This window comes from Haplochromis burtoni, unplaced genomic scaffold, assembly GCF_018398535.1.
Source record: "Haplochromis burtoni strain Fernald_Lab_line unplaced genomic scaffold, NCSU_Asbu1 Contig_111, whole genome shotgun sequence".
In the NCBI taxonomy this organism is placed as follows: Eukaryota; Metazoa; Chordata; class Actinopteri; order Cichliformes; family Cichlidae; genus Haplochromis; species Haplochromis burtoni.
Window position 1 is genome coordinate 1,016,618 of NW_024582472.1, and position 27,433 is coordinate 1,044,050.

Consider the following 27,433-nt stretch of genomic DNA (forward strand, 5'->3'; position numbering starts at 1 on the left):
TGTGTGTGTGTGTGTGTGTGTGTGTGTGTGTGTGTGTGTGTGTGTGTGCTTATCTGTCTGGTGCCGTGGGGCAGCTGCTGCAAAGTCTGATGTCTGCCTGCCTGCTGTGCTCGAGTCAGCTTATAAAAGAGAGGCAGCATTGAAGGAAGTGAAGGAGGATGTGGAGGACTTTTAAAAAGATTATAATGCTAATGAGTGTGCTCCACTTCAAACATACAATAACCTTGCTGTACAGTAGCATCAAATAGTTTGGCAGAACTTGCTCACCACGATGCTTCTGTCATTACCGCTGGGCAGCTTAACACAACTTAAAGGTTCAATTTAAAAAATATAAGAGGGAATTAGGAAATAAAAACAGGAGAACCTAGGGAAATGTCTATGCGTGACAGTAACTGTAAGCAAATTTACGGCTCAAGGGAGTCACCAAGTTTGATTTAGCTTGTGGTTTAGCTTGAACCTACGACCTAAAATAAGTGGCTCCAATTTTCTTCACGCAAGGAGGCCACAAAAGGCTGTGCGAAGCTGCCGGCCTTGGCAGAGAATCTATCTTGTACAGGCATGAAATACAAGGACGGTTCTTGGAGCTTGTTCGCTGCGTGATGGTGAAAGTGAAATAGGATGGCTGCTTTTCAGTAAGAGCTTTTTTTTGAGTATTTAATACCTGATTAATTGTTTACAAGTTGACAATGACTGTTTTGAACAATGTACACTCTCTGTGTAGATAAATACTTTTATTCAAGTAAATTGAATTAAACTTTCAAGGATGTTTACTGAGCAGCTCAACTTTAATATACTTTTCATAAGACATTTTGAATAAAAATGCTCTGAAAATGAACATTTTAAATAAAACAGTGCAGTATTTAGAATTGTAAATATATGCAGCTGTAACCCTCAAAATTCTGCTTCACTGCAGAGGTAATATAAAACAATATTAAAAATATTGGCCATAAAGAGAAGTGATTACTTACTGCATAATATTACTTTTCAAGCACACAAAACTTTAATGTGAGATTCAATAGTGTTTTCTGTTTTTATAAAGTCCATTCATCCATCTTCATCCGCTTTATCTGGGGCCGGGTCACGGGTCCAGCAGCCTAAGCAGAGAAGCCCAGACCTCCCTCTCCCCAGCCACCTCCCCCAGCTTATCCGGGGGAACACCAAGGCGTTCCCAGGCCAGCCGAGAGATATAATCTCTCCAGCGTGTCCTGGGTCTACCCCGGGGCCTCCTCCCGGTGGGACATGCCCGGAACACCGACCCCAGGAGGCGCCCAGGAGGCATCCTTGTCAGATGCCCAAACCACCTCAGCTGGCTCCTTTCAATGTGGAGGAGCAGCGGCTCTACTCTGAGCCCCTCCCGGATAGCCGAACATCTCACCCTATCTCTAAGGGAGAGGCCAGCCACCCTTCGGAGGGAGCTCATTTCCGCCGTTCGTTCTTTCGGTCACTACCCACAGCTCGTGGCCATAGGTGAGGGTAGGGACGTAGATCGACTGGTAAATTGAGAGCTTCACTTTTACACTCAGCTCCCTCTTCACCACGACAAACCGGTGCAGCGTCTACATCACTGCAGCCGTCGCACCAATCCGTCTGTCGATCTCCGGCTCCCTTCTCCCATCACTCGCGAACAAGACCCCAAGGTACTTGAACTCCTCCACTCCTTTTTATAAAGTCTCATTTTTTATTTTTACATAAACTAACTAGTGAAGTCTGGATGTGGTAATAGATTATAGCCTCAGCAAAGCCAGGGTAACTGTTTTGTATGTTTTCAAGTAAAGGACGGATACGATCGTGCCTTTAATCTTCACATCTAACTCAGAAAAGGTTAAAGCATAATAAGCATGTTTAGCAGAAAGCTGAACTACTTCCCTAAGTAGCCACCATGACGTCACCCATTTCTGGAGCAGATTGGCATTGTGGGCATTGCCCTATTTTGCATTCCACTGATTTATTTATTTTTCCATTAGATAGACTTGGCTGTATTTGGACATGAAGAAGAAACTGTGAGCAACACTTGAAACGTGACTGGGGGAACATATGTCTCTCCTCTGAAGAAGACAGCTAGTACACTCACTGGAAGGAGTGACCTTAGCTAATGACATCTTATTGACATGTGGGGAAAATTACTTACAATTTCATGAAGCAGTTGACTGGGACTATTGAATCCATAATCCATAATCCATATCCATAATTGCTTCACTTAGCTGACTTGGTTATATCATTAATGAGCGCTTTGTCACCAAATCGCTATCCCATTATTTATACCTAAAACAGTGTTTATAATTTTTTTTAACTTATAAACTATACACTTATACAGCTTAATTAGCATCTGCCTCATTTGTTTCTTAAATTAGAAACAGTTTTGCTTTTTTCTTCACTCCCCTTGATTTGTGGTGGTGTTACGCACAGGACATATTAGTATCCTGGATGTTGGTGATTCTATGAAGATTCAATCATTCCTTTCATGAAAAAGTTCTGTGATGCATCAGGGGGAAAGGGTTCATCTAAACACCATCTGGTTCATTAGATGGGATGATGAAAGCTTAAAAAAACATCCACACCTGCAGAAACTCAAACTCCACTGGCAGAAAATGGAAATAAAAAAGCTGAAAAACTGCCAACACTGTTTGATTATCTGTCAAGATAATAACACCATCATTTTTTCTCTCTGTGTTTTTGGATGCAGTCATTTAAATATTTGTTTTAAAAAAATCCCATGTGATGGATGATGAATTCCTTGTGTATTTCGTGTAGCTTGTTGGTCAATGGTTAAGTGCTGAGGTCCCACAGTTTGGGGTCAGGTACCGTGACAACATCTTCACTCATCATGGGCATGAATGTTATAGCCATGGCTTGTAATAAGTTTTTTGAATTGTTTGTTTTCTAGAGTGGAATGATTATACAACACAAATCTTTTAAAAACAAGACTTGAGTGCACACTTTTGAAATTATTTAGGATTTTCTCAAATCCACAGAAAGTTTAAAAGTATACATACGGGCTCAAATATGCACACTTGGTGCTGAACTTTCTGGTTGTCTGTTAATAGCCCTCAGCTTTGTCTTGTTGGTGATTGGGATTGGCTACAATTATTAGCTTTTTTTGACAGCACTCACTGGATTGACCAATAGGCAGGACAATGTGGGAAAGTCCAAGAAAATATCAACATGAAAGCAGAATTATACATTAAGAAAACTAGGAAGGTCTCTTAGGACCATTTCTAAGAAAGTGCAGATTCAAAGTTAATCAGTTCAAACAACTGTTTGCAAATACAAGTTATGTAGAAGTGAAACTGTTAGTGAAGAGCTGCATATGGTTTCATATTCTTCAGACATTTCCCCAAAATGTCTGGCAGTCCACATTGATTTGTTTCTGAAAGCTCTTTCTTTTATTTGACAAATGTCCAAAATACAATTAATTTAGTCGAAATTTAATAACTTGAGTCTGTATTTGAGAAATGCAGTTTTGCATTTCTCTATTGCTTGGTTTCAGTACAGAGTCTTTTGAAGTCATTAAAAGAAAAGTAGAGCTGAGTTGAGTATCATCTTGGAATTTCCTGTGAAAGCTTTTTTCATTGGTTTGTTGGAACTGAGAACCACTGTTGAGGCAAATGGAGCTTGATTAATTACTGAAATGCTACAATCATTATTTGTGACCTCTCTATTTCTTGAGTTTAATGGTCCTGTTTTTGGATGTACATTGGACAATCTTTGAGACATGTCTGCTTTTACAACGGCAGAGACATTTTGCTAAATATTAGTGGGGATATCTGCATATATTTGAGCTTGTGTGTGTGTGTATGTATGTGTGATGATGTTGTATTATATATATAAGTATATATATATATATATATATATATATATATATATATATATATAATATATATATATATATGTAATATAAATAATCCACCTATGTGGATTAGAGAAAATGAAGAAGAATAATGTCTTAAAGACATTTAAAATGTATAGTATACAAACATCATTAAATACCTCATATTCATGCCCATGATGACTTTATGTAAAGCTCTGAATACAACTTTATTCAAACTGGTGTCCTTGGGAATAATCATTCTAATTTGTCACACAGTGTTGTGTGTCTGACCTTGAATTCCCTCGAGGGGGAGAAATCAAAAACAAAAATCCTTGTGGAGGTCAAACAAATATCACACTCCCGAAGCAACAAAAACATCATACTGTTGTCCTCTGTAGTAAAAGGCAACTGTGTTTACGATTTAGCAACAATAACACATTTTCAAGAATAAAGTACTGAGAGCTTTTGGAATTGTAAGTAGGTCAAGTAGGTATATTTTCACAGACGGTCCCTCTTGTATTTGCATAATTCAACTGGAAACCGGATAAAGTGATAGATGGTAGAGGAATCATGACTGATGTGGGAAATGGTTTGTTGTGGAGGTGGGAAATGGGGTGAGGGTGGTGAAAGGATTTGCCCCGATCAATGTCCAGTTACTAGCCACATCAGAGGAGCTGGTGGGCAAGCAAACAGCAAGCACTGCTCCCCTCCCTCTAATCTGTGCCTCAGTAATCAGAAACACATGGCTCCCTATAATGACTCCACTGTTGTCCCATGAAGTAGAAGAAGGCTGTAAGGGTCACATATGTGTGTCACCTATGTGTATACACACAAGCACAGAGTCAGAATGATGGAAAATATACAGCTAACACTTCCTTTCACATGCCAGCTAACTGCAGCCACATAAAGTAAATAGATCCTGACATCCATTTAGGCGAAAATTTCTTTCTTTTTTTTAGGTTGTTGCTAAAGTGTGTTTATCCAACTGGATAAGAGTGGTGCCAGTATCAGTGACTTGGCCTCTGACTCACAAAAACAAAGATGTCATAAAACAAATCTGATGGGGGTTGTAAAATGGGAAAATGTTTCTGCAGGGTACAGGCCTGTTCCTGTGACTGCATTTACTTAAAAATGGAGAGGATGCATCCCAAACAACAAAGCTGTACAGTTTGTTGGTCACAGACAGGACTGATTGTCGGGACAGCTGGGGTTCACTGCACAAAAACATAAACCATCTGTTTATTTTCCTTGGGTTTGGGCGGACACAATGGGTCTTGTGCTCATTTTCCATCCCAGTATCTCTTTTTTTGCGGCTCTATGATGAACTGAGTAAGCAGTGAGGGGGAAAAAACCCCAAAAAATTTTGGGTCAGTCTGTGGAATTATGTGAAAGCTGAAACCCCAAACCATATTATGAAGTCTGTAGTCCCACTTTACTGCTCAGGTAGTGGATAGATGGGACAGGGGGAAGGGGAGAAAGGGGAAGGAGTAATTGAAGGAGAAGGAAAACAGGCTATGGGCACAAATACAAGAGAAGAAGAGCTTGTGAAAAAGAAGAAAGAAAGAGAGAACAAAATGAAAAAAAATAAAAAGAATCTGACTGATCTGCTTTTTATTAGCCATCCAAACCATTTCCCCTAATATGCTAGTTCCTTTAAATTATGCTGACAAAGGGGGAAAATTCAGGGCAATTTGAAGTCCCAGACAACTGTTTGCACACCCTTCCATGTGAGAGAAGAGAAAAAAAGAGTAAGAAAAATCTCCATCTGGACAGTAAGAGAGAGGCTACGGATCAATTATATTTTGCACTATTTATACTGGTTGATTTTTTCACAAATGAGTACGAATAGTGCGTGAGGAAAACCGTGTGTCTTTCTGAAGTTCTGCCGCTGCAGTCAAGATGCATGCACTGAGCTCAAAGTAGCGTGGAAAGTGTCAGATAGAGCAAATGGGTTTTCACACTGACTTAAAGAACAATACTGATATGTTACTATATCCCAAACTGAGCCTCATCCAGTTTCAACTCTCTTGACCTAGTTTCATCACTTTACCAGCTTGTCTAGGCATCTATTTGGGAGGTCGGCTTGTTGTGCGGTTGCTCTTAATTTGTGCATTAAGAGCGGCCTATTTTAGCTCTGAGCCAACGCGTGGAAGTTTTGGGTTTATGATAATGACAGTCTTAAATCGCAGAGTATGTAGATGTCACTGGAAATCTATAAACACATTTGATGCTGGTGCCCCCCCTGCCTCCCCACTTCTGGTTGCATGCTGACCACAGTCTTCAGTGGTTTTGGCTCAAGAAAAGCACCAGCTCCATTTCCAGTAAATGTCATTTCATAGTTACTGCATTTCCACAGGGCTGAGAAACAACATTTAATGTGTAAGAAAGACTGCAATTAGACAGTGTTTCTCGCAGACAGCCTGTCGACAGGGATAAGAGACGGGGGGGAAAAAACCCCCATTTTTGAATCTCCTCTGGCCATGTCTGATGCAATGGATCAGCCAGGGGAATGACAGCATTTGAGAAAAATCGTACTACAGCAGACACGTAATGTCAGACATTGTTTGAACACTTGAACAAAGAGCAACTGTTCATTTGAACTTCAATCAAACTTTACATCACACCGAGGTTTTATGAGAAATAATTTGTGCAAAGTTCATGAACCGTGTTCACACCGTGAACATTTTAATATCAGATTTTCAAAATCAAAAGAGAGATTTGCATAGAATATTCTTTTTCTTGCCTTTGTTTCTGGTGCATGCCTTTGCATAGAGGCGATACACGTCTCTTTACACTGAATACTTCTTACTGAACCTAATCCACTGTCCTGAACTTACGCGGACAGTGAAAAACGGCTCGTGACTCAGGCCATGCTTGAATTAATAATCTTCAACCACTTTCAAGTGTAACTCGACTCCACTTTCTTTCTGCTTTGCATTGCAGAAAATATTTGTCTTTTTCCCCCTCACTCATAAATTTCTTTCTTCCTTTCCTTGCAGGGACTGAAATGGCTACCAGATGTGGTTCCAATCTGTTCCTGTTGCCATAGAGACACAGCGACTGGAATAGGTTTTTTGAGTCCAGGGCTTTTGGCTGACTCATAGGCCTGAGTTTTAAAGCCTCGCTGTTCCTATAGACATGGCACATTGAGGGCGCCCCAGCTCCAAGTTATGTTTAGACTGGCAGCCGAAATGTCACTGAACCCCTTTCCCACACGCCTACCCCTGACTTTTTGACCAAGCTTGGCATTATCCAGTGTAGTAGCTCCTTTTTGTGCATTTATGTTGCAGTGCTACACGTAACCTTCAATGCCAAGTCAATAAATGAGTAAAAAAATTACTTTAAGTTGATATGAAACAGGACAAGTTCTGTAATTGTAAATCTGTTCTATTCACGAGCAGCAGGCACAGAAATCCATCAAAAGTTGTACACATGCTTAATCAACAAGGTTGATCCTGAGATTCTGTGCAATGGTGACATGCAATGTTCATTTCCAATCTGTGACTTTCCCACAACATGTCAAGGATGAAAAGACAGAGAACATGTTTCAGTATCCTCAGCTGAGAATCTTTTCCATCTGTGAGTTGCGGATGGGCAGATGGAGGCAGTTGTGTTAACATTCTTCTCTATTCTAGCAGTAAATCTGACTTCAGGCTGTTGTCACATGAAAGATGGTATGACTTTTTTTTGGGGGGGGGGGGGGGGGGGAGTGCTCATCGTGAGAGTGTACATTTCAGTATGGTCAGCAGCTCTGTGAAGCTCTACACAGGGATTCTTTAAGCCTAATGCCAATGTCAGCAGGCTAACATCTGCTAATTAGCATTAATTAGGCGGATATTTGGTTATGAACCAAAAAACTAAAGTACTGAATTAATTTTGTTTTTAATTTGAATGGCTTTGCCAAATGAATGATCCAAATGGCTATTAAAACTCCACATGCATGCACCATATATGTCAACACCAAATGTCACTGGGTTTCATTCAATGCACAAAAATAAAGTAATACAAATAGAATAAAATAAAAGTATTTAATCTTCATCGTGACTAAAGTAGCATAATGTCTGAAAATACTGATGCAACAGAATCATCAAGGTTCATCCTCTTTGGACCATGAATTTAACTCGTTCATGGTTTAATTTGTTACAATTCATTCAAGTCCAAAGCAAAGTGGCGGCGTGACTGGCACTTTGCCACTTGTATGACAAATAAGGAAACCATCACCACAATGATTAAATTGTTTGCTCTGCTCTACAAAAGACATCTTTTTAGAGTGCTCTGCAAAGGTCACATCAACATTATTGCTGTCAGTGTCAGTAAAAAGCTTTATCACACTGCTATCTCCATAAAAAAGTATTGGAAACCAGGCTTATGTTTTATAGCTCTGAAAATGTAGCATACAACTTCTGTATGCATAACACATGTGTACAGCTGTAAGTAGAACATCATGTCAAAAGAGCAGAAACCTAAACAAAGCCACTTCATCTTCTGGTTCCAATTACCCATCACATGACCTATCCATCCATCCTCATATACAACCATTCATCCTCCTTCATTGCCTTGTGGCCCAGTTTTGGCTATATCCCCTTTTCTCCCTTCCAAAAGACGAGACATATGCAGCGCGTGATTAACTCCTTAACACAGAGTTTCCACTGTTTTTCCTTCATGAAAGAAGCGCTTGTCCCCTCCTGAAGGAGCCAAACTGACAGTCCCCTGGTTCCCTCAGGGTCTTTGAAGAGCCGCTATGACCGAATGACTGTGAGAACATCCGCAGTACTGTGTAGCCTAACAGCTGAGACTTAAAAGAATGGATAAAATAAAAGTGGATCTGTTAAGGAGAATACAATACATGATGTATTACAAAATGTATACTTGTTTACCTTGTTGTTTTTCTAGTGGACTGTACACTGGAATCAGGTAATAGAAAAAGAAGCCAATAGGAGGTCATGATCCCATTAAAATGTCCAGGAGATGCAAAACGGTATACAATGATTGTCACAGGAAACTGATTCAATGAGGACTGTTTTTAAAGCTCTCTATAGCTACATGTATTGCTTTTTTATTCCAAAGAAGTAAATGAGGAAAAACCAACCAAATAACCATACACAAATGAAAAACAAATCAAAACTGCTATGAAAGAACCACAAAAAACAAAATACACCTTACAGTCAGTAATGTTTTCTGCAGCTTTTCAGGCCCTTTTCTACAAAAATGTTCTGTAAGCCAAAGAAAAAAGCACAGACCAGTCAGATAAAAATGGTCATTTCCTAATTACACAACATTATGGTCAAAAGTATATGGAATTGCTTCAGGAGTGGTATTATAGTACGACTGTACAACCCTTTTTGTATGAGTTAGTTTTTTTGCAGGCAATAATAACAAATGGAAGGAGCACAAAGGTTACAAGGTTCTTCTGCAGCTATCAATGCCATATAATTACACTCTGCGTCATGCAGTTAAGTTTCACATAAACATAACATCAACAGAGAACAATTACAAAGCCAATGTAAACTTGACCGGAGGAAAGCACTGATACTCCAAGTTTGCTTCAGAGCCCGAACTAAGCAACAAAAGAAAACAGAGAATGCAACATAAAAGTAAATTCAATGATGTCAAGGAAAACATATAGGCACTGAAAAGGTCATATAAGCACAGCTTACAAAGATAATAAAATTTACACAATGTATACAATGTTGAAAAAACAAATCACCAGAGAAATATGTTGTACCTTGATAAAAACACAAAACAGCAATATTTGGTTCACGAAATTAGCTGAGGGTGCGATGTGGACTTTTCAGACGGAAACACACCATGGCACGTTGGTATAACTTTCTGCTTATTTTAATCCATTATCCATTATTTATAGCTCATATTGTGACAGTTATTTTCACGTGTGTATCTTGAAGAAAAATTTAATTTTTCAAGATGGAGTATTTCACTGCAATACCATTTTTTGTGTATGTATTTTAGGATCAGCAGTTAAAATAGAGACTGGCAATAGCATTAGGCAAAAATAGCTTTTTTCACTTAAACCGATCCACAGTTGAGGCAAATTATAAGACCCGAGTACCATCTAGTCTTACAGTCTACACCTTTTTATTTTAGCATGGTTCTGATAGCTTAAGATAATCTGATCCTTTAAGGTAGAAAAGATCTTGGTCAAGATTTAGTTCCAGAAAGTACCCAGGTGGCATAACACAACGTAATTTGAAATGAAAATACCTTTGACGCAATATCAACCTCACTTTTTGACTAAACTGAAAGTACACAGAGACACATGGCAGACTTCTTCTGTAGTCTGATCTGCAAAGAATGCCACTAGTGGTGAATATTTCAACAAAACTATATTTTACTTCTGATTAATAGGAGGATACCATATAATGGTGTGCTTTTTTTAAATAAAGCATACAAAACTTCATCACACAGAAAGTAAGTGAATTCAAAGTGAATAATAAGCATGAAATAAAATGAGGTGTGCTTTGGGGTTTCATTTTTGGTTTAGTGGTTTAGCTGATTGAATAAAACATACAGTAAGAGCACATTATGTTGGCTTGGGTTAAGCAGAAGTATGGAAAAGCCATGTATATGAAATAGCTGGACAAAGGAGAGCAAAAGGCTGAAAATCCCTAAATACTTTATTTCTGTATGGAAAAAGAAGCAGTAATAATGCTCAAAGCGGAATTAAATCTGTCTCATAAGTACGGATAATTTCGTTAGATGATTCTAAATGTAGTATTTCACGTGTACCTGTGTGTCAAAATTTCAAATTTAGATGTGAAGAATAACATCGTTAAAAGCTTGGAGAGTAAGATTTTTAAGATTTAAGATAAACTTTCTTTTGCTAGAGATGCTGTTCTGCAGCAAATACAGCATAAATTAAAGTGTTTCTTTTAAGAATCAACATCAAATACACCCTTATCTAAAATACATAAAAGAGATGAGGATTATATCCAAAACTAATTCAGGTCAGATCTGTATTCCTGTGTGCTGGTACATCTAATTGGGGGGGAGTGGCTTGGTATACTCTGAGGACCAGTTTTTGGTTATTTTTAGTACCTTTAGTACCTGTGGAGAGCATATATAGAATAGCTATTTTTTCTGACACCTGGATGGCAAATTAGTTTTCTAACCTCAACAGCAATTCATATTCAATTCGTGAATATATCTGCAGGCAAATATGAGGCGCTCAAACAATAAAATAGGCCGGAGACATTATATCAATTTAATCCAATCATGCTAAGTCTGTGGCTGCAAGGTCACGTAGGAAAAATGTGTTTTTGCCTAATTCGGTACCCCAGTCATGAAATTATGCAAATTAAATTTTGGATAACCTGAAGTCCTAACACCAAGTTTTGTGTCACGCTATAGGTGTGTCCAGGTTCAGTGGCCATGTTCTTGGAAGGTTGTAAAACCTTATTTTTGGTTATGTTATGACTTCACTTCCTGTTTGAAAATTCTGATTGACTGCAATAAACAGGCACAGAAAAAATCCCACGACTTTTGGTGTATAGTTATCTCTACGCACTTTGCTAAAGGTGGGAAAAACTGAAAAAATATTAATAAAGCGCAGTTTTTCAAAAGGGGGTCTCAAGTCTATGGAACTTTTTTGGTTTTTAATAAATCAAATGAAAACTTATTGCCCTTAAATTAAAAAAAATGCATGTAATAACTCATTTACTACTAAGTAAGTTTTTAGTGTCAATTTTAAAGCCTTTTTTTAAAAAAAATACCACATGACAGATAATGATGACACCATGCTCTGAAGACAACCCAATCCCAAAACTTCAACTATACCGTTTTAAGAGAAAAAAATGGGGATGTACTTTAAAGGTTAAATCTTGCAGTTTGACCAGCTGGTGGTCCTAGAGTGTTTATTCACTGAGATGAAACTTTGAATAGGGACAATTCTCTGCCCCTTTGTACAGAATTTAATTTTTCAAAACTTTTTATGATACAGTGTAAGGGTTGCCATACAAGCCAGTGGTAGAACTGAAAGAAAAAAAAATCTAATGGATGTCTAAGCATATAAGCAAAGTATAGCGGTGGACATACTGCAAAGTAAAAGAAATGAATGAACTTTGGATTATGCTTTTGCACCACTGTTCTCACAGTTGTGTCCAGTTTAGGCACAGGTTGTGGTGTGAGGTTGATATATAGTTGTTACTTTAAAAAAAGGACTCCTGAAACGAATACAATGATGTATATAGGTTATTATAATACACCTTACCAATATGACTCAACTGTTCCTCTTGATCTAAAGCACTTCTTATTCTTGACTGGTCCTGGATTCGCCCTAAACTCTAACAGTAAAATTACAATTCCTTGACCGAAAAACTATGTTGTGGTTAAACTTCCAACAAATTTTATAGTCTTTTGCAAATCCATCATAAACTTTGTGCAATTTGTAGTTCAAAACACTTATTTCACAACCTGTGGTGGCATAATAGCTGTCTTTTGCTGTGGTGTTTTACTTTCAGATGTATCCAAAGTACCTTCCTTTCCTTTCTTCCTGGGTGGTTTTTTTATGGGAGTCTTCTTTGGTGTAGGATCCAGTGGGTCCCCTGTCCTGGAGCCGTTCAAGTCCTGCTTTTCCGGGCTCTTGGCTTCAGGGGTCCCAAGGTTGGTTTTTACAGGTGCCACCATTTTCTGTAGGCTACTTGAGGTGGGCAGCTGGGGTTTGGTGGAGCCTTGCTCAATCTGGCTCAATCCAGTGGAGCCGGTTCTTTTGGCTTTCTGTGGAGGTGTGGGCTTCTCCCGGTTTGCCCTTGGTGTGGAGAGACCATTGGTCTTTGTCAGCCCTGTTCCCTCATTCCTGTTGATGCTTTGGGTTTTTTCCTTGAGCTGAGCGGCAAGCAGCGTAGCAGCCTCTGAGTTCATATGAGGATGGATGACCTTTGGGCTCTTGGGTGGCTCCTTAGGGGTCTGCTTTGAACTATCAACACTTTTCTTTTCAGGCGAGGAGCAGTGAAAATTACTTATCTTCTTGAGGGCACTCTGAACAACACCATTGATGTGCTCCATGTGACTGGGACTGCCGTGCTCATCCCCAGACTTTTTACCTCGCAGAGGTTTGTGTTTTTTAGGGGAGCCACTGGCATCTGCCTCCTGCCCCTCCTGTATCTTCTGTCGGTCATGATGCTTTTCCTTTATTCTTTGCCACTCTTCACTCTTAGATGAGCCATCACTTGAACTTCTCTTTTTCTCCTTTGACACTGCAAGTGCCTTAATTCCCCCCTGCTGCTCAGGCTGGGGAGACCCTGTGGTATTTCCGTGTATCCATGACACCTTGGGTTTAGTGGATGGGTCTGGTGGCCGGGGTTTGGGCTTGCCAGGTGAAGGCGGTGGCTTTCCATTGCGCTTGGCCTCTAATATAGGAGTGCCATCTCTATCCTTGCCACTGTTCTCATCCTCCTTCGACTGCTTGGAGAGGCGGGCGACCAAGGCATACTGTGGCTCACTACCTTCTGTTTTGGTTACACTTGTGTCTTTCAGGGAGGTGTATTCACCAGCGTCATCTTCATCAGGGACAGATTCTGGCTTCTCTGCTGCAGGGCTGGGGCTCCGCTTGTCATTCATGGAGTCTGTGGATCATTGGCAGGTCAAGAGATGCTACTCAAAAATGGTGTTTGTTTATTTCAATCCTGATTATACGTGCTGTTGCAGCATTACATTACTTGATATGATCACTACGTTTACTGCATGTTTGCTGTTGTTCAATTATACTGAAAATAACTGGGTCAATAACTGGGTCAATTCGGCAACTTGATGATCTTACTCAAAATCCATTTTTGTAAAGAGACCCACATCAAAGAGAAACAGACTAAAACTGGCTAAAGCATCATTTGCAATTTCATAGTTCAAGATTAGAAACTGACGGAATGGGTGTTTTCCACCAAACTTTAAGGATTTAGTCACTGTTTGGATGTGTGCAATATGCTGACTTGACCATTCCATTTCCTGTTTATGCTCTTCTTGTTCTCAAAGGAGAATCTAAATTTAAATGGCATAAATGCCAACAATTATGTAGCTATTAGAGAAGTGAGTGAGTCACTGGATAGTCACATTGGGGAATATGATTATCTCGCATGTGTGTCCATACAAGATAGCTGAACTGTTTTTGTTTTTTTTGTTTTTTTTACATGATTACTCACCTTCATGCGGAACACAGTAAACTGGCCCCTCATCTCCGCTCTCAAAAGAAGAGAAGGACCCCTGGGATGACCAGGAGGAGGGGGAGTGCTGTTCAGCCACAGAGGGGGGCTCAATGAAGCTGCAGTTGAAGGTGTTCTCTGGGTCATGGTGGGCTACTGAGAACAAAAAACAAATGCAAAAGTCAAAAGGTCAGTCAGAGGGGTTTTTTACTGTGTTACAGGACAAACAGTCTGCTCTTACTCAGTCTCACAGCAAAGTTGTAGAAAGCATTGGTTTAACTAACTCTGTAGAAAAATAGGTTTTACATGTGAGCTAACAAAGGCTCTGACACTATGAGTTTCTAAAAGCAAATGGTGATAGTTTCATACCCATTCATAATTTATTAGCTGGAGCTGAATTCCCACAGCTGACGATATTCAGATTTTCTTTAGAGTTTGCTTGGAAAATCTTAACCAACAAACAATACTCTTTATAATATACAGTATACTAATAAAGAGCTGAATGGTAAGATAAAACATTGCAATGTTATGTGGTTGCTTACTGTCTCTGCTGGGCTTTTCTAGTATTTTGTGGGTTCAGCAAAATGAACCACAAATGGGTTCTTCATCGTCATCTTCCACTGAGTCCTCTCCCTAACAATAAGTAGGTCAAGTCATGTTTCCCTCTCACAATCTCCCTTTTGCTCTCTCATTCTTCTGTCCTCAGACACTACAGCATTCTGCTAACCCTTCAGTCTCAGGACAGCTGCGCTTTCTGAAGGGTACTTAGGCTTAATCTTCCCATCTGGTGTGAACCGGACTAAACCATACTGGGTGTTAACTTGCATGACCGGCCACATCAGATGCTCCTGTTTATATTCCTGATGACACATGGGTCCATGCGTTTGTTTATACCTTAGATAAACCATCTATGGAAGGAATCCCCTAACTACCAGGACACTGGCCAAGACTGGCCTAAAACGATTTGCTAGTTTAAGAGATCTACAGCTAGATTTTTGCAGCCTGACTTGCAAAATGTATCTCTCTATATTCTTGCTGCATTTGTATTAGTGTTTGATATGGATGCACTTTTAAAATGTTACAAAAGAAGAAAATCCAGCAGATTATCTGCTTAGACGCTGTTTTTATATTCTCCCATTATAGCAAACAAGTCTGGTTTATCTGTCACCCTAAACCAGTCTGAAGTTTATTCTCTTGCCTCCCATGTGAATCAATGTGGCTCACACCATGTGACTTTCTGTTGAGCCTTTTGTGCTTTGAACTTTTTCTCCAAAAACAACATGATTGAGTCATGTTTTCCTCTTTAGTTTGCTGGGTTTTATCTGAATTTCTAGTTTCTAATTTAATTTTACGTTGCCCCTTTCAATCTGTTTTGAAAGTCAAGGTTTTGCCTTAGATATATGACTCACTTGGTTATTTTTACATTGATCTAAAATGGTTCCTTAAAAGGTTTCCTTCTTTCATCAAAATAAGAAGTCTAACTCCCTGAACAAAATATTTGATTTTGGGGTTCTATTGTCTTGTTTTATGAACTGAGGGGTGAATGTCAAAACAGTTGCAACATGTCTGTCTCAACTACTTGTATATATAAAGAGGTCACAAGATAGTATTTTTAAACACAGAGGGCTTACATTTCCATTATCATTTTAAGATATCCCCATAACAATCTGCTATCTCTGTTTTATATTAATTTATTTATAAAAATAAATCTGAAGCCAGAATGGAACTTCAATGTAAGATCGAAAACTATTTATGCTTAAGTAAATATTTGAATTATACAGGAAAAAAGCTATTGTATATGTCTTTTCCACCACTTGTGCGGGGTCCTCATAGTGTAGCAACAGGCAGACAGGCACAGACTGAAGGACAAAGGAATGTAGAACGGCAAAGATTTCAGTCATGTTAGTCAGCGATCTAACACATGGGCATTTTGCAAGTGATGTATGCAGCGATGAACAACTGCTGTCCTTAAAAATTGCTTGGTCCAGACTGTGAGTCTAGTAAGGAAGATCGCTATGCTGACTAGACGCCACTGTGATCCCTCTCTGCATGAAGGCCAACACACAACAGGGTATTATTGACCCATCTCCACAACAGAACTCCACCACCACAGCTGCTCAGTAGGGTGGTGGAAGTCTAGAGGATACAACAAGAAAGTTGATAGATCAAACACCTGGTCCATCTCTAGAAAACTGTGCACTGAATAATAATATGGTTCACCAGTAATAACAGTAAATAAAAATATACTTCAGCCTAAAACAGCATGGACCCATGTTGCAACGTTGCATGTAAATTCTCATATACAGAGCCAGTGTACAGCCTACAGCCATTTGGACACTTCTGTTTTAAAAGAATGAATATATACAGCAGTATAACAGTAACTGGGTCATTCTAGTAAAAGCCAAAGTGTGACTTTGAGAAAATATTCTGACTTTTTGATTAGATAACTCCCAACTACACTGTGAGTATTGCAGCAAACACATTTGCAATACCAGCCAAACTTTGCCCGGATAAATAAAGAAGAAAAAAAGCAGCTGGTCTTAGCATCCGTCCATGAGGAAGCGTTTGGATATAGAGGAGGCAAGGAATGCCAGACAGACACGAATGTGCAGGGTGTGGAGTAAATATGCTTAGAAAGGAATGTTAAAATGCAAGCAAACAGCATTAGTTTCACCAAGAGGGAAATAGGTGACAGTGTGTTTATATAGGTTTTTTTTATTGAGTCTAACTTTGCTAGGACTAAATGCTGTCCTTTAATTCATCCCTGACTTCTAAAATGTAGTTCCCATGCTGATAAATATTGCATTTTTCAATTTCAGGAAAATAAAGACAAATTGATTTTAAAAAAGTCTTATATTTTTTAAAAAAAAGCAGGCATATGGAGGCATAATGTAAAAGATTTTCATTTAGGGTACTGTGGTTCAACTTCCATGTGTTTCCAGATGTTTATTTAGCTTAATTTTCATTGATTGTTTATTATTGTTTATAAACATACCATTTCAAAACATTGACCACATTAGATATTTCTCCACCATGTTCTGCTTTATCAGACCATTACATTTGACTGATAGGACAGCAAGAACTCAAATGGCAAATATAGGCTGACTATAAACATTTTTAAATACTACAAACAAACTGAAAATTGAATTTAGTTTCATGGGAACTTAATTTTTAGGTGAGAGCCAACACCCCCCAGCCCCCATCTCCCCTACCCCTGTTTTATTATCATTTGGTCTTACCACATCTGTTGCCACTGACCCTGATGTGGATAAATCACTCTTCTGACACTAGCTGGGGTAAATTTGACCACTTCCTGTTTCCAGCCCTATGGCCCCCCTCTGGAATGTGTGTGTGTTTGTGTGTTCTGTGTGCAGGACTGTGTGGCTTCAGTCAGAGCTGGAGTTTCTAAACGTTGGCAAACCATGCTTCTGTGAGTAGCACAAATGCAAGCAGGGTAGCAAAGATTTATGCAGGACAAACGAAGGAGAAGATGAAGGTTGGTATGAGGGTCTGCCTTCAAGTCTGACTGCAACATTTTTCACATTTACTGTCTAAAACTGTTGAAACTTTAGTTTTTCAAGGCCTAAAAATAGATTTTTCTTTACTTGCATTCTTAAGAAATCCTTTTACCTACATGATTTGCACTTACTCACAAATAAGCATTAATGTCCCATAGGATGACACAGGCAACACAGTCCATGTGTTGTATTTTCAAATGAGGCATAATGTGGACAGATTGTAGCTTAAATAATCAGTTGGAAAAATGAGAAAGCACATGCTGCTCAGACTTGGAAAAGAAACCAGGTCATTATGATTTAACCTCTTATGCACTACACTGACTTCAAAAACACATTTTAAAGCATCTGTCTTTTTCAGAAAACACAAATCAAAGTAAGGTTGGGAACATCTGTGTCACTGACCAGCCATATATGCTTTTAGTCTGCAAAATGTTACAAAATACAGAGAGATGATTGGATTGACAGATTAACTAATCGTTTTAGAATCAGAAAATGTCAGGATAAGTCAGTGTCTTGAAAATATTGGAAATTCCATTTAACAGCACAGCAAATATTGCTTCTGCTGTCTGATATGATGCACAAATGAATGTATTTATTGCATAGGTAATGGGAAATGATTTGATAACAAACCTTAGTGTTTTAAAATTTAAACAACTCCAAATCCAAAGCAAATAGCCATAATACGTTGACTAGTCTGACATCTGTAGAAAAGCAAAACAAAAAACGAAAAAAAACCCCAAAGCCTGGGGTCACAAACACATCTGTCACACACCACGAGACCTCCACATGGAGCAGCAGAACTACAGCGTCCAACCAAACAGTGCAGCCTTTGATAGCTCGTCACTCACCACCACGTGGGGCCCCCAACAACCACTGGCTTTCTTTTTAATAACACAGCCTCCTCCTCAGCACAAGAAAAAAAATTCTTGTGAAGAAGATGATGGAAAAGAGTAAAGAAAATAGGGAGAAAAAAGCCCAAGTTTAGGGTCGTAATAATATGAACACATGGCATTTGGCAGTGCCAAGAATAATAATGGGCTCTAAAACCAGTGCATTCTTTTCAAATGAAACCTCATACTCGCCTGGCAGCCACCATACACTTTTCAACCCTATTCATCTTCTAGGCAGCAGCCTAAGGTAGCACTAAAAGAAAATGCTTACACTGATTGACAGACATTAGCGTCATTGTCTACATGACGTTAAAATTAAAAACATTTGAAAGCACTGATAGCCACTAAAACACAGCTTTTATACCATCTACGTATACTGCTTACACAGAATATCGTTACATTCACTGGCTTTTACTGAATCTAATAAAAATATACATTTTAGCAGACTGTGCAAGAATCAAAGACAAAGATTACAGAGAATACAGAAGCTTCTGGTAGCACTGTGGTGGTATATGAGAAATAGTTTTCGGGCTCACCGACTACTTTGGGCAGTTTCTGTCTCCTCAGTGGAATACGGGGAAGTTTAGTGCTGATTCTGCTGAATCGTCCACACAAGATCCGTTTGGCTTTTTTGCTGTTGAAAAGGGATGACGCCATGGAAATCCAAATGAATCATTCAAACTAGGCATTTTAAACCTGGCCCTCTGCCTCTTTTGAGGGCTCAGGGACTGCTCATATTGCTATTCACAATATAATGTCAATATATAAAAGCTCTTGAAATACAATTTATGTGCATTTATTAATTTAACAACCTGTGAGAAAATGTACAAAGAAAATATTTTTCTCTGTTTTTATAACCAGGGCAGGCCTCCTAATAGAAACTCAAGCCCCTAATGTGGACCGCTGAGGTGAAGGCACCTATCTGTCACTCACTTGTGGTTGTCTTTGTGCCGACAGAGGCAGCAGCAGCACAGCAGTGAGAGGAGGACAATCAGTAAAAAGGAGACCAAGGTCCCAGCTGCAATCACACCCATCCGCTGGTTGGGCTCTGAAAGACAAAATGCAGGGAATAGTGGGTGTGCCACAATGTGTTGGTGAAGTCTGAATACCAGTTTCAACAAATAGCTCTCTCAGTCATAGCTAAAACAAAAAAGCGTGGCATGTAGGACATTATTACGAATTAATATGAAATCGCATTGAAGATACCATAATATAGTGTTTAACTCGTGTATTTATTAATCTGGCAGATTTGACAATAACTGTAGATTATAGCGCTGCCCCCTTTAAAACCAATTGGGCTTTTATTGTTGATTTTCTGCAATTAGCTTCCTCCTCTCACACCCTCTTTGTTATAGACCCTTCATCATAACTCAAAGATTTATTAGCATTCCTCCCACTTGAAGTTTGATACACCCCAAAGACAATCAGTGGTGTATTGTACAGTTATGGGCACCATTTAGTATTGGGAAAGAGAGACAAGCACCAGAAGAGAAGTAACACATAGGAGTAAAAAAGCAATGAGCCTCGGGTTTTACGCTGTCACATACGTCTCTGGTTGTTGGGTGGTCTGTCCTTGACATGTTGTCACCCTCAATTTGGAATGGAGTTGAGGTAAAAGTAGCAAAGGGTTAGTTTATCACTGACCAACTTGCCACCACCCATCATGTTCACTAGCCAAAATTCATGCAGTCTTTGTGTGTGATATTCTCCACGTCTGCCTCCAATAATCTCTTTCCAAACAGTATTTTTTCTCTATTCTCTGTATCCATTCCAGTTTCTCATTTTTCTTTCCTTTCCTCTATCCCTTTCTTTTTTTCTTCCTTCCTTTCTCTCTTCTGCGGCTGGACAGGAACAGAGCCAACAAACACAGCCATAAAAAGGACACCGGTCTAGGTCTGGAAACACAATCAAGGCCCTTTGGTGTCCCACTACACACACTGACCTAAATAGATGTATTTGTTGCTACTCAGCATATACAGCCAACTATTAGAAATTTAATATGCAGGCAGTATTGCTGGCATGTAATTTACAAATAAACAGTTCAGAGCATTTGAATTCTTTTGGTGTGTACAGTATAAAGTAAGAAATATCTGTTCAAGTTAGGAGAATAAAAAAGTCCCACTAGTTTCTGACATACTCGCTAACCGCAACACATCAGTTAGCTCATAAAAAACTAAAAGTAAAAATAAAGATTTTCTTACGGAGATAGCAGGCACCAGACACGGGATCACAGTTCTTGTCATGGCAAGAGCATGTCTGGTTACAGTTGATTCCATACTGGCCAGTTGGACAGGTCATATTGCAGCTTGACAACAGAGAAGAGACAGAAAACATCTGTTTAATGTTGTGTCTGAGTAACCAGTATGTTACATGGAACAAAAGAAGAAAGAAGGGGATAACTGGGATTAGCTCCATATCCCAATCGTTTCTGCTGTGTTTGAGAAAATTTTGCTTTTTTTGTTCCTAAATTTTATTTCATTCGTTTAAACACATGCATCAAAACACAAACTCAACCTTTTAAGTCCCCAGATATATAAATGTGCTACAAACATCATATCACCACGTCCAACCCTTTGCCACTGCATACTGTACAGCTGTCAAGGGTATAAACAAGGCTGTTTTTATCTTTGAGGTGTCGTTTAACTTACTATGTGCCATAAAACCCGGGGTCACAGAGGCACTCTCCGGTAACAACATGACAGATGCCATTAAAACAATGACTGCAGTTGTTTTCACAGTTCTCGCCATATGTGCCATTGGGGCAGCGCACCTCACACCTATCACACACAGAAAGAATGTCTTGATTACACATAATGTCATTTTAAAGCTTAGAAGTATGAGTCATGGTCATTACCACAGTGCCAGAAATAGTCTCGTAATAGCTAGTAGTTAAATATTTAAAAGAATACTAAACAACAAAACAGCATGCTCTTTTCTTTACACATTTGCATGTGCGTGTGTGTGCGTTTGTTTTTTTTTTACCTGTCCCCAATCCAGCCCGGGTTACAGTGCGAACACTTGCCATAGATGGGCTCACAGTGGTGACCATCTTTACACGTAGGACACACTTCCTGGCAGTTTTCACCAAAAAAGCCCTTGGCGCAGACCTGATCACACCGAGTCCCATTCCATCCTCTCTCACATGTAATACAGCTTCCTCCTGTCACTTTACAGGGCTGCTGGCCTTTGCAGTGCCCACACCTGGTGGCAGCCAATGAAACACAGAGTTTTTTTTGTCTCCTCTTATCTAAATGTAATGAGACAGCTCAGTGATCAAAATCTTCATGAAACCAGCTGTATTAGTTTGCTTTAGATTCTTGCTCTAATCATTTGAAGGCGATAAACACTGAACCGTAGCAGTACTTGAAGCAATTGTACTGCACGTTTCTTGTGTTGTGACAATGATTGTGGGACAATGTGAATACCATTACCTCCTGAATACCAATTTCCATTGAATCTCGCTTGGGCATTGTTCCATTAAATTAGACATGTTTAGATTTAAGATTTTAGATATTAAATCATCTAAAACCCACAGACCTGCAATATCACATGGACCAGGCATGGAAACTCAACATTATGCATCTGAAAAGCTCAGAATTTCCTGTTTAAATAATGGTACACTGCTTTCTGCCTACTTTAAAAAAAATATATATATATATATATAATCCCACCTGATCCTGCAGTTTTGACCATAAAATCCAGCAGGACATGGCTCCCTGCAGAACTTCCCACGGTACCCAGGCAGACAGGTACATGAACCATCAGCCTGGTTACACTTGCCATAGAGGCACTGGCAGTTTCGCTCACAGCGTGGACCCCAAAGCCTCTCCCTGCACTGGCAGCGTCCCGAGAACTGGTCGCATGGTGAATTGTTACAGTTACACTGGAGTGCACAGTTCCTCCCAGTCCAGCCAGGGTTGCACAAGCATCGCCCTGTCATCACATCACAGATTGAATTGATGCTGCAGTAGCAGTTGTTGTTGCACTGAGGACCCCAGAAGCCAGGATAGCATGTGCATTTTCCTGTTTCTTGGTCACACTTGCCCTTCTGGCAAAGACAAACATTCTCGCATTTAGGTCCCCAGCGATTGTGGTTGCAGGTGCACTCGCCGGTCAAATCATCGCACTGGCCATTGGGGTAACAGTGACATTCTCCCTTGCAGTCTGGTCCCCAGTACTCTGCAGGGCATTCTGTTAAAAGACAATGTAATCAGGAAAAGTTCTTACAGAGTCTAAGACTACAAATACTAGTAAAACTGGAAGGTTGTACTTAGGTGCAGTAGTGCTTTGAGCTACAAACACTGACATTGGAACTTTGTGTAAAAGCATGTTATGATAACTAATTTGAGAGAAATATAAGAACTAGCTGATGCATAAAGAATGCCATTTATTATACATGTATTTGGTCATTTGGTCATCATCCAAAATCTTGAAGGTACATGAATTCTGAATACCTGTTTTTTTGGACTAGGCTTTGCCAACTTTTTAAGATATTTGTTGTGTCAATAAGCAATATGTTGAAAAACTGACTGCCGAGAGTACTATACTGGAACATTTATATTTAACATGTAAAATGTATTTGCTTAATACCAGGAATGACACAAAATGAAAAATTAAGTGAGAAAAAAATTCTTACTGGTGTTACAGCTAGCTCCAAAGTATCCATGACGACAGCGGCATTCATTTGGCCTGACACACACCTCATTGTCCTTGCAGGTGAAGTTGCCTTCACAGTGGGCTGAGGTGAAAAGTATAGGCCATATTATTCTATTGGTGTGCACAATGAGCCATATGACATACTGCCAAATGTTAGCTCTAAGTGTGGTACATACGTGTCAGACATTCAGTTCCTAGCTGCCCCCATCCACTGCAGCACACTGGCGTTGATGATCTGGGGGGAAAAGGTACAGAATGAAAGGGGGGAAAGATGAAGCACTTGATTAAAATAAAGCAAAACAAATATATTTCAAGTGACAACATTCACACGAAGTTCCTGCTTCTTTGGCTTTGTGCTTCTTACTGATGCAGCTGTTGCCAAATTCTGCAAATGCAAGCAGAATGTGCTAAGCATATGCATTACACATATGCTTAGCACATTGTTGTATAATTACCTCAATATGGTTCATTCCAATTTCTACAAGACACATACACTCAAAAGCTACTAGCTCCTGAAGCTCTACAGGCTTTTCTGCCTCCCCCAGCCTGTGATGGAGTGTGAATATTCAGAGGCAAAGTTTTGCAGACAAGTATTGGGCCTAACAGGAAAGAACGGCTGCATGTCCTCTTCCTCCCATGCCGGTGACCTCTGTGGGGCCCCTGCAACACGTCAGCTTGCCCTAAATTGTTTGAAGATGGCAGTTTGTGTTCAGTTGATGGGAAGGGAGTAGCACAATTCTATTATCCTGCCAAAACCGGCACGTGTTCAAGATCATTGGTCAAACCTTTGAATTACTTGACTTGTATGAAAGGAAATTTTTCAAAGAATCTCTTTTTTTCTTTTTCATACAGTTTTGTTTAGATTTTTTTTTGTTTGTTTGTTTTGTGTTTTTTGTTTTTTTCAAGTGTGCCACACCAAATTTGGACAAACTGTAATCAACCCTTTATAATTGACCCTTTGTTAACCATTAACATTAATCCAATCCATGCCAGAATGCAGAAGGAGAAATTACCTTCACTGTTTAATGGAATTAATTTGGTCTTTACATGCTGTGTGCTTTTCATTACCACAGAAAGAATGCACGGACTACTTTCACAGATGACCTCAATTGCTGCTTTTTCACTGATTTGAAAAGAAGATTTCTGCATTAGTGCTGAAAACACCACAAAGCCAGCAACTTTTTGCATTCTCAAAACACTGTTAGGAACACTTGAAGCTAGAAAACAATGACTATTGAGGGCACCGGCAAATGATTTTAGGATGTATTGCCATTAAAGCCAGATTCAGCAGTTGATTTTCCACTATGAGGAGACATATTGGAATGCTGACTAGTTGTGATAAATAATGAACTACTTCCCTCTGTTCATATGATTCAGGGCTATAAAAATAGAACAATAAATGAATGGTGGGGGGAAAAAAAAGACAATTTAATGGTGAGTTCAGTGTCATGAATGTTGAAAAGTGCAAAGAGGGGCACAATATCAACCTTGTAGAGCAATAGAGGTCATGTACAGCATGCTGAAAACTTCATAGAGCATAACAATACTCTAGAACAGAATTTCCTTTCTGGCAAATGACAACGTTTTGCCCAGTGAGGCAAGATGACAGCACAACTTTAGCTTTTGAAGAGCAGCTGCTGATGACTTTCTTTCTGAGTGCACAGGAAAATACAGTGTGTGGCTTTTCAGATAAGCTATTTCCCCCCTTCTCTCGCTCTCTTTTTTCAAATAAGCTATTTTTGGTCCGATAACATTTTCAACATAAAAAAAAGTAAGTGATAACTTTTAAGCTCATCCATCCTAAAGTAATCAGCTACAAGTACATGGTTACTTATCACACATTGTTTAGAACATACTGGAAAATGATCCCTGGATTACATTTGCTGTTTCTGGCCTACCACAATTTACAAAATTCAAAACATCAGTTCGAGCTTGGATACTGCAGTCAGCAATTATGGGCTTGGATGTTTTTCTTTTACACAAGTTACTGAAAGGCTCAGGAGATCACCAAGAAATGCCTTTAGGATCACTTACTTTTGCTTTTATGACAGGATTTTAACCTAAATCCTATCAGTTTTGCGTTTCATTAACTCTTCCAAAATCTGGTTCTTAAAAGTGCATTATCAACCACACTATTAAATAGTGCCACGAATGCTGTAAGGGTCTGTAAGAGCGCCCTCTTCAGAGCAACAAAAACATTTCGGTTCCAGATGTAGCACACACATCTGTATAGCTATGCTTTTCTTCAGTGGACTCCTCCTCTTGCTATCTTGCTATGGCTACACTGAACAGGGAGCGCGTTATATGTAAGGGAGAGGGGGTGGTGGGTCGACGTGACATAATGCATAAAAAACAAAGTGTTTCTAAGATCTCCTGACCTAAAATACGTATCTTTTAAATACTAAAGACGGCGGATGGCTTCACAAAATATTCGGCGACTTTGGAGGACCACTATTTACGCACAAGGCCACCAATGGAAACGTCAAATTTATAAAGTTACGCATTTTTCCACAAAACAAGAAATAAAAAACACTTTGAATAACTACTTATTTCCCAACTCTAGCGGAACTTTTTTGAAGGAAGTTCCCATCCCCCCGAAAATGGAGAATAAGAAGCAAAAAAATGTCATCTTATTGCAAATCTTATTGTACAAGCTGGTTTGCAGTAACAACAAATCGAATAGCTCCTATTTTCCCCCTGCATGCTTACCCGGGTACTTTGCACACATTCCTGCCTTTGGGGTTGAGTTCTTGGCTGAAACCGGAGCAGAAGAAAAGACAAACCAACGCAAGAAAAGTAAAAGAGTTCTTTACTTCCATTGTACAAGCAGCAGCATCCTTCTAGACGCCGTATTTACGCCGCATTACCCTCATCCAAAAGTTACGACGGCTGGGTTTCAGTGTTCTTTGCACACTCCAGTTTCTTTAATGCACATAAAACGAATGCGCATCCCTTTTAAATAGGCTAATAAATCCTTAAGGTGTTTTAAAAAGTCTCGCCACCACCTACGCCATCGAGAAACTTTCCAAAACTGACCAGCGACGGCAGCTCCAACCGCAAAGGAGAAAAAGTCATAAAGCCAAAGTTGCAATCGCAGTAGTCTTAGTGAACGTCTTTTCTCCTGTTGTGTTACTTATTCCTTGAAAGAGGTCATAAGCCACATGCCTCCAGACTCAAAATGAATCAAATATTTTTTTCTCTTGCCAAAATGTGTCCTCGGAGCTTCTGGGAATGTGTAGACTGTTGATAATCTTTACAAAAAAATAAAATTAAAATAAAGCAGAGTGTCACTATGTCGCTTTTGTTCCTCTCGAATGAGACGCGCTTAATCCTTAACTTTGGTCCTCTCTTGCGCTCTCAGGAGTGGCAGAAGGGAAATTCCTGATTTGTTACTCTATCTTTGGCTCAGTGCGCCATGCGTGAGCCACCAAATTTACATAAGCCTGTGCACAACAGGGTCTGATTGAAGGAAAAGGGTTAAAAAGAAATAAAGAAAAAATGTATTGTGCTCCGTTCTTAGATTTTAACAAACAGTAGAGGTAATTACCTATATTGATGACATTTAGTGGAAATATTATATTTATTAACAAAAGTTATGTACATAGATCATCTTAGACGTTGACTTATCAGATTTATAAATATAATTTATAGAAGACTACGCATTTTAACCAAACCGTATTTTAAAGTTGTTGTTTTTTTTTTTTGTTTTTTTTTATTACTGTGTGAGCCTTTGTGTGGCGGCTTCAGGGGGCGGCAGTGTATTACCCACAACTGAGACAATAGCTCCCCCATCTGTCAACATGAACGTAGTGAGACAGTACCCTGCATTAAATCCTCTAAGTGCGTCGCACGTAAGTTGAACATATCACTTTTGTATGAGTGATTTTGTATCCATGAATTCATTTGAACAAACTGCAGCATTTCACATTCTTGTCTATATAGCAGTGTCTTCTGTGAACTTAATTTTGACTAAGTTGTGTCCTACACATTTACAACATATTGCTTCGTCGAAAAATGGAAAACAACCACTGCTGAAATGATGGAAACGCCCAAATGGATACTAATTTACAGGTGATAAAACAAAGTTTTATCCAAGAAAACTTGAGTAAAGGTCTGACATGATCATGCAATGTGCCCATTTCATAATAAAGCATAATTTTTTAATATAATTTGGATAATAACATATGGGTACTATTTATCTATGTATGCAGACGGTGTTGTTGCACGATGCTAGCAGACAGTGCATACATGCAACTACATAACCAAGTGGCTGACATAGTACATCTGCGCAGTGTATGGCCTTGAAAGTCCCGAGGTCAAAATGGGATACGCCCCCAAGGTTGGATAAGAATGACCTGTGGGACTTCTAGATACCGGACGTAGTAGTTGAGAACAAGCAGAGGAAGGAGGCCG

General features: G+C 39.3%; 1 protein-coding gene across 1 annotated transcript; it reads right to left on the reverse strand.

Moving 5' to 3' along the window:
• Positions 1-7,822: 7,822 nt before the first annotated feature.
• Positions 7,823-26,417, reverse strand: scarf2 (scavenger receptor class F, member 2). Its single transcript, XM_005928853.3, has 11 exons — positions 25,730-26,417; positions 23,197-23,255; positions 23,001-23,102; positions 22,036-22,555; positions 21,347-21,565; positions 21,013-21,141; positions 20,566-20,669; positions 19,298-19,412; positions 18,901-18,998; positions 13,957-14,112; positions 7,823-13,386 (listed from the first exon to the last, which is right to left on the reverse strand). The coding sequence occupies exons 1-11, from the start codon at positions 25,837-25,839 to the stop codon at positions 12,224-12,226; spliced, it is 2,775 nt and encodes a 924-aa protein (XP_005928915.1). The 5' UTR covers positions 25,840-26,417; the 3' UTR covers positions 7,823-12,223.
• Positions 26,418-27,433: the final 1,016 nt, after the last annotated feature.

Coding starts and splice junctions, on each gene's coding strand:
- scarf2 (XM_005928853.3), bottom strand. CDS start 25,839: ATGGAAGTAAAGAACTCTTTTACTTTTCTTGCGTTGGTTTGTCTTTTC. Junction 23,103..23,196: donor AGGAACTGAATGTCTGACAC/GTATGTACCACA, acceptor TTTTCACCTCAG/CCCACTGTGAAGGCAACTTC. Junction 21,142..21,346: donor CCGGGCTGGATTGGGGACAG/GTAAAAAAAAAA, acceptor TGTGTGTGATAG/GTGTGAGGTGCGCTGCCCCA.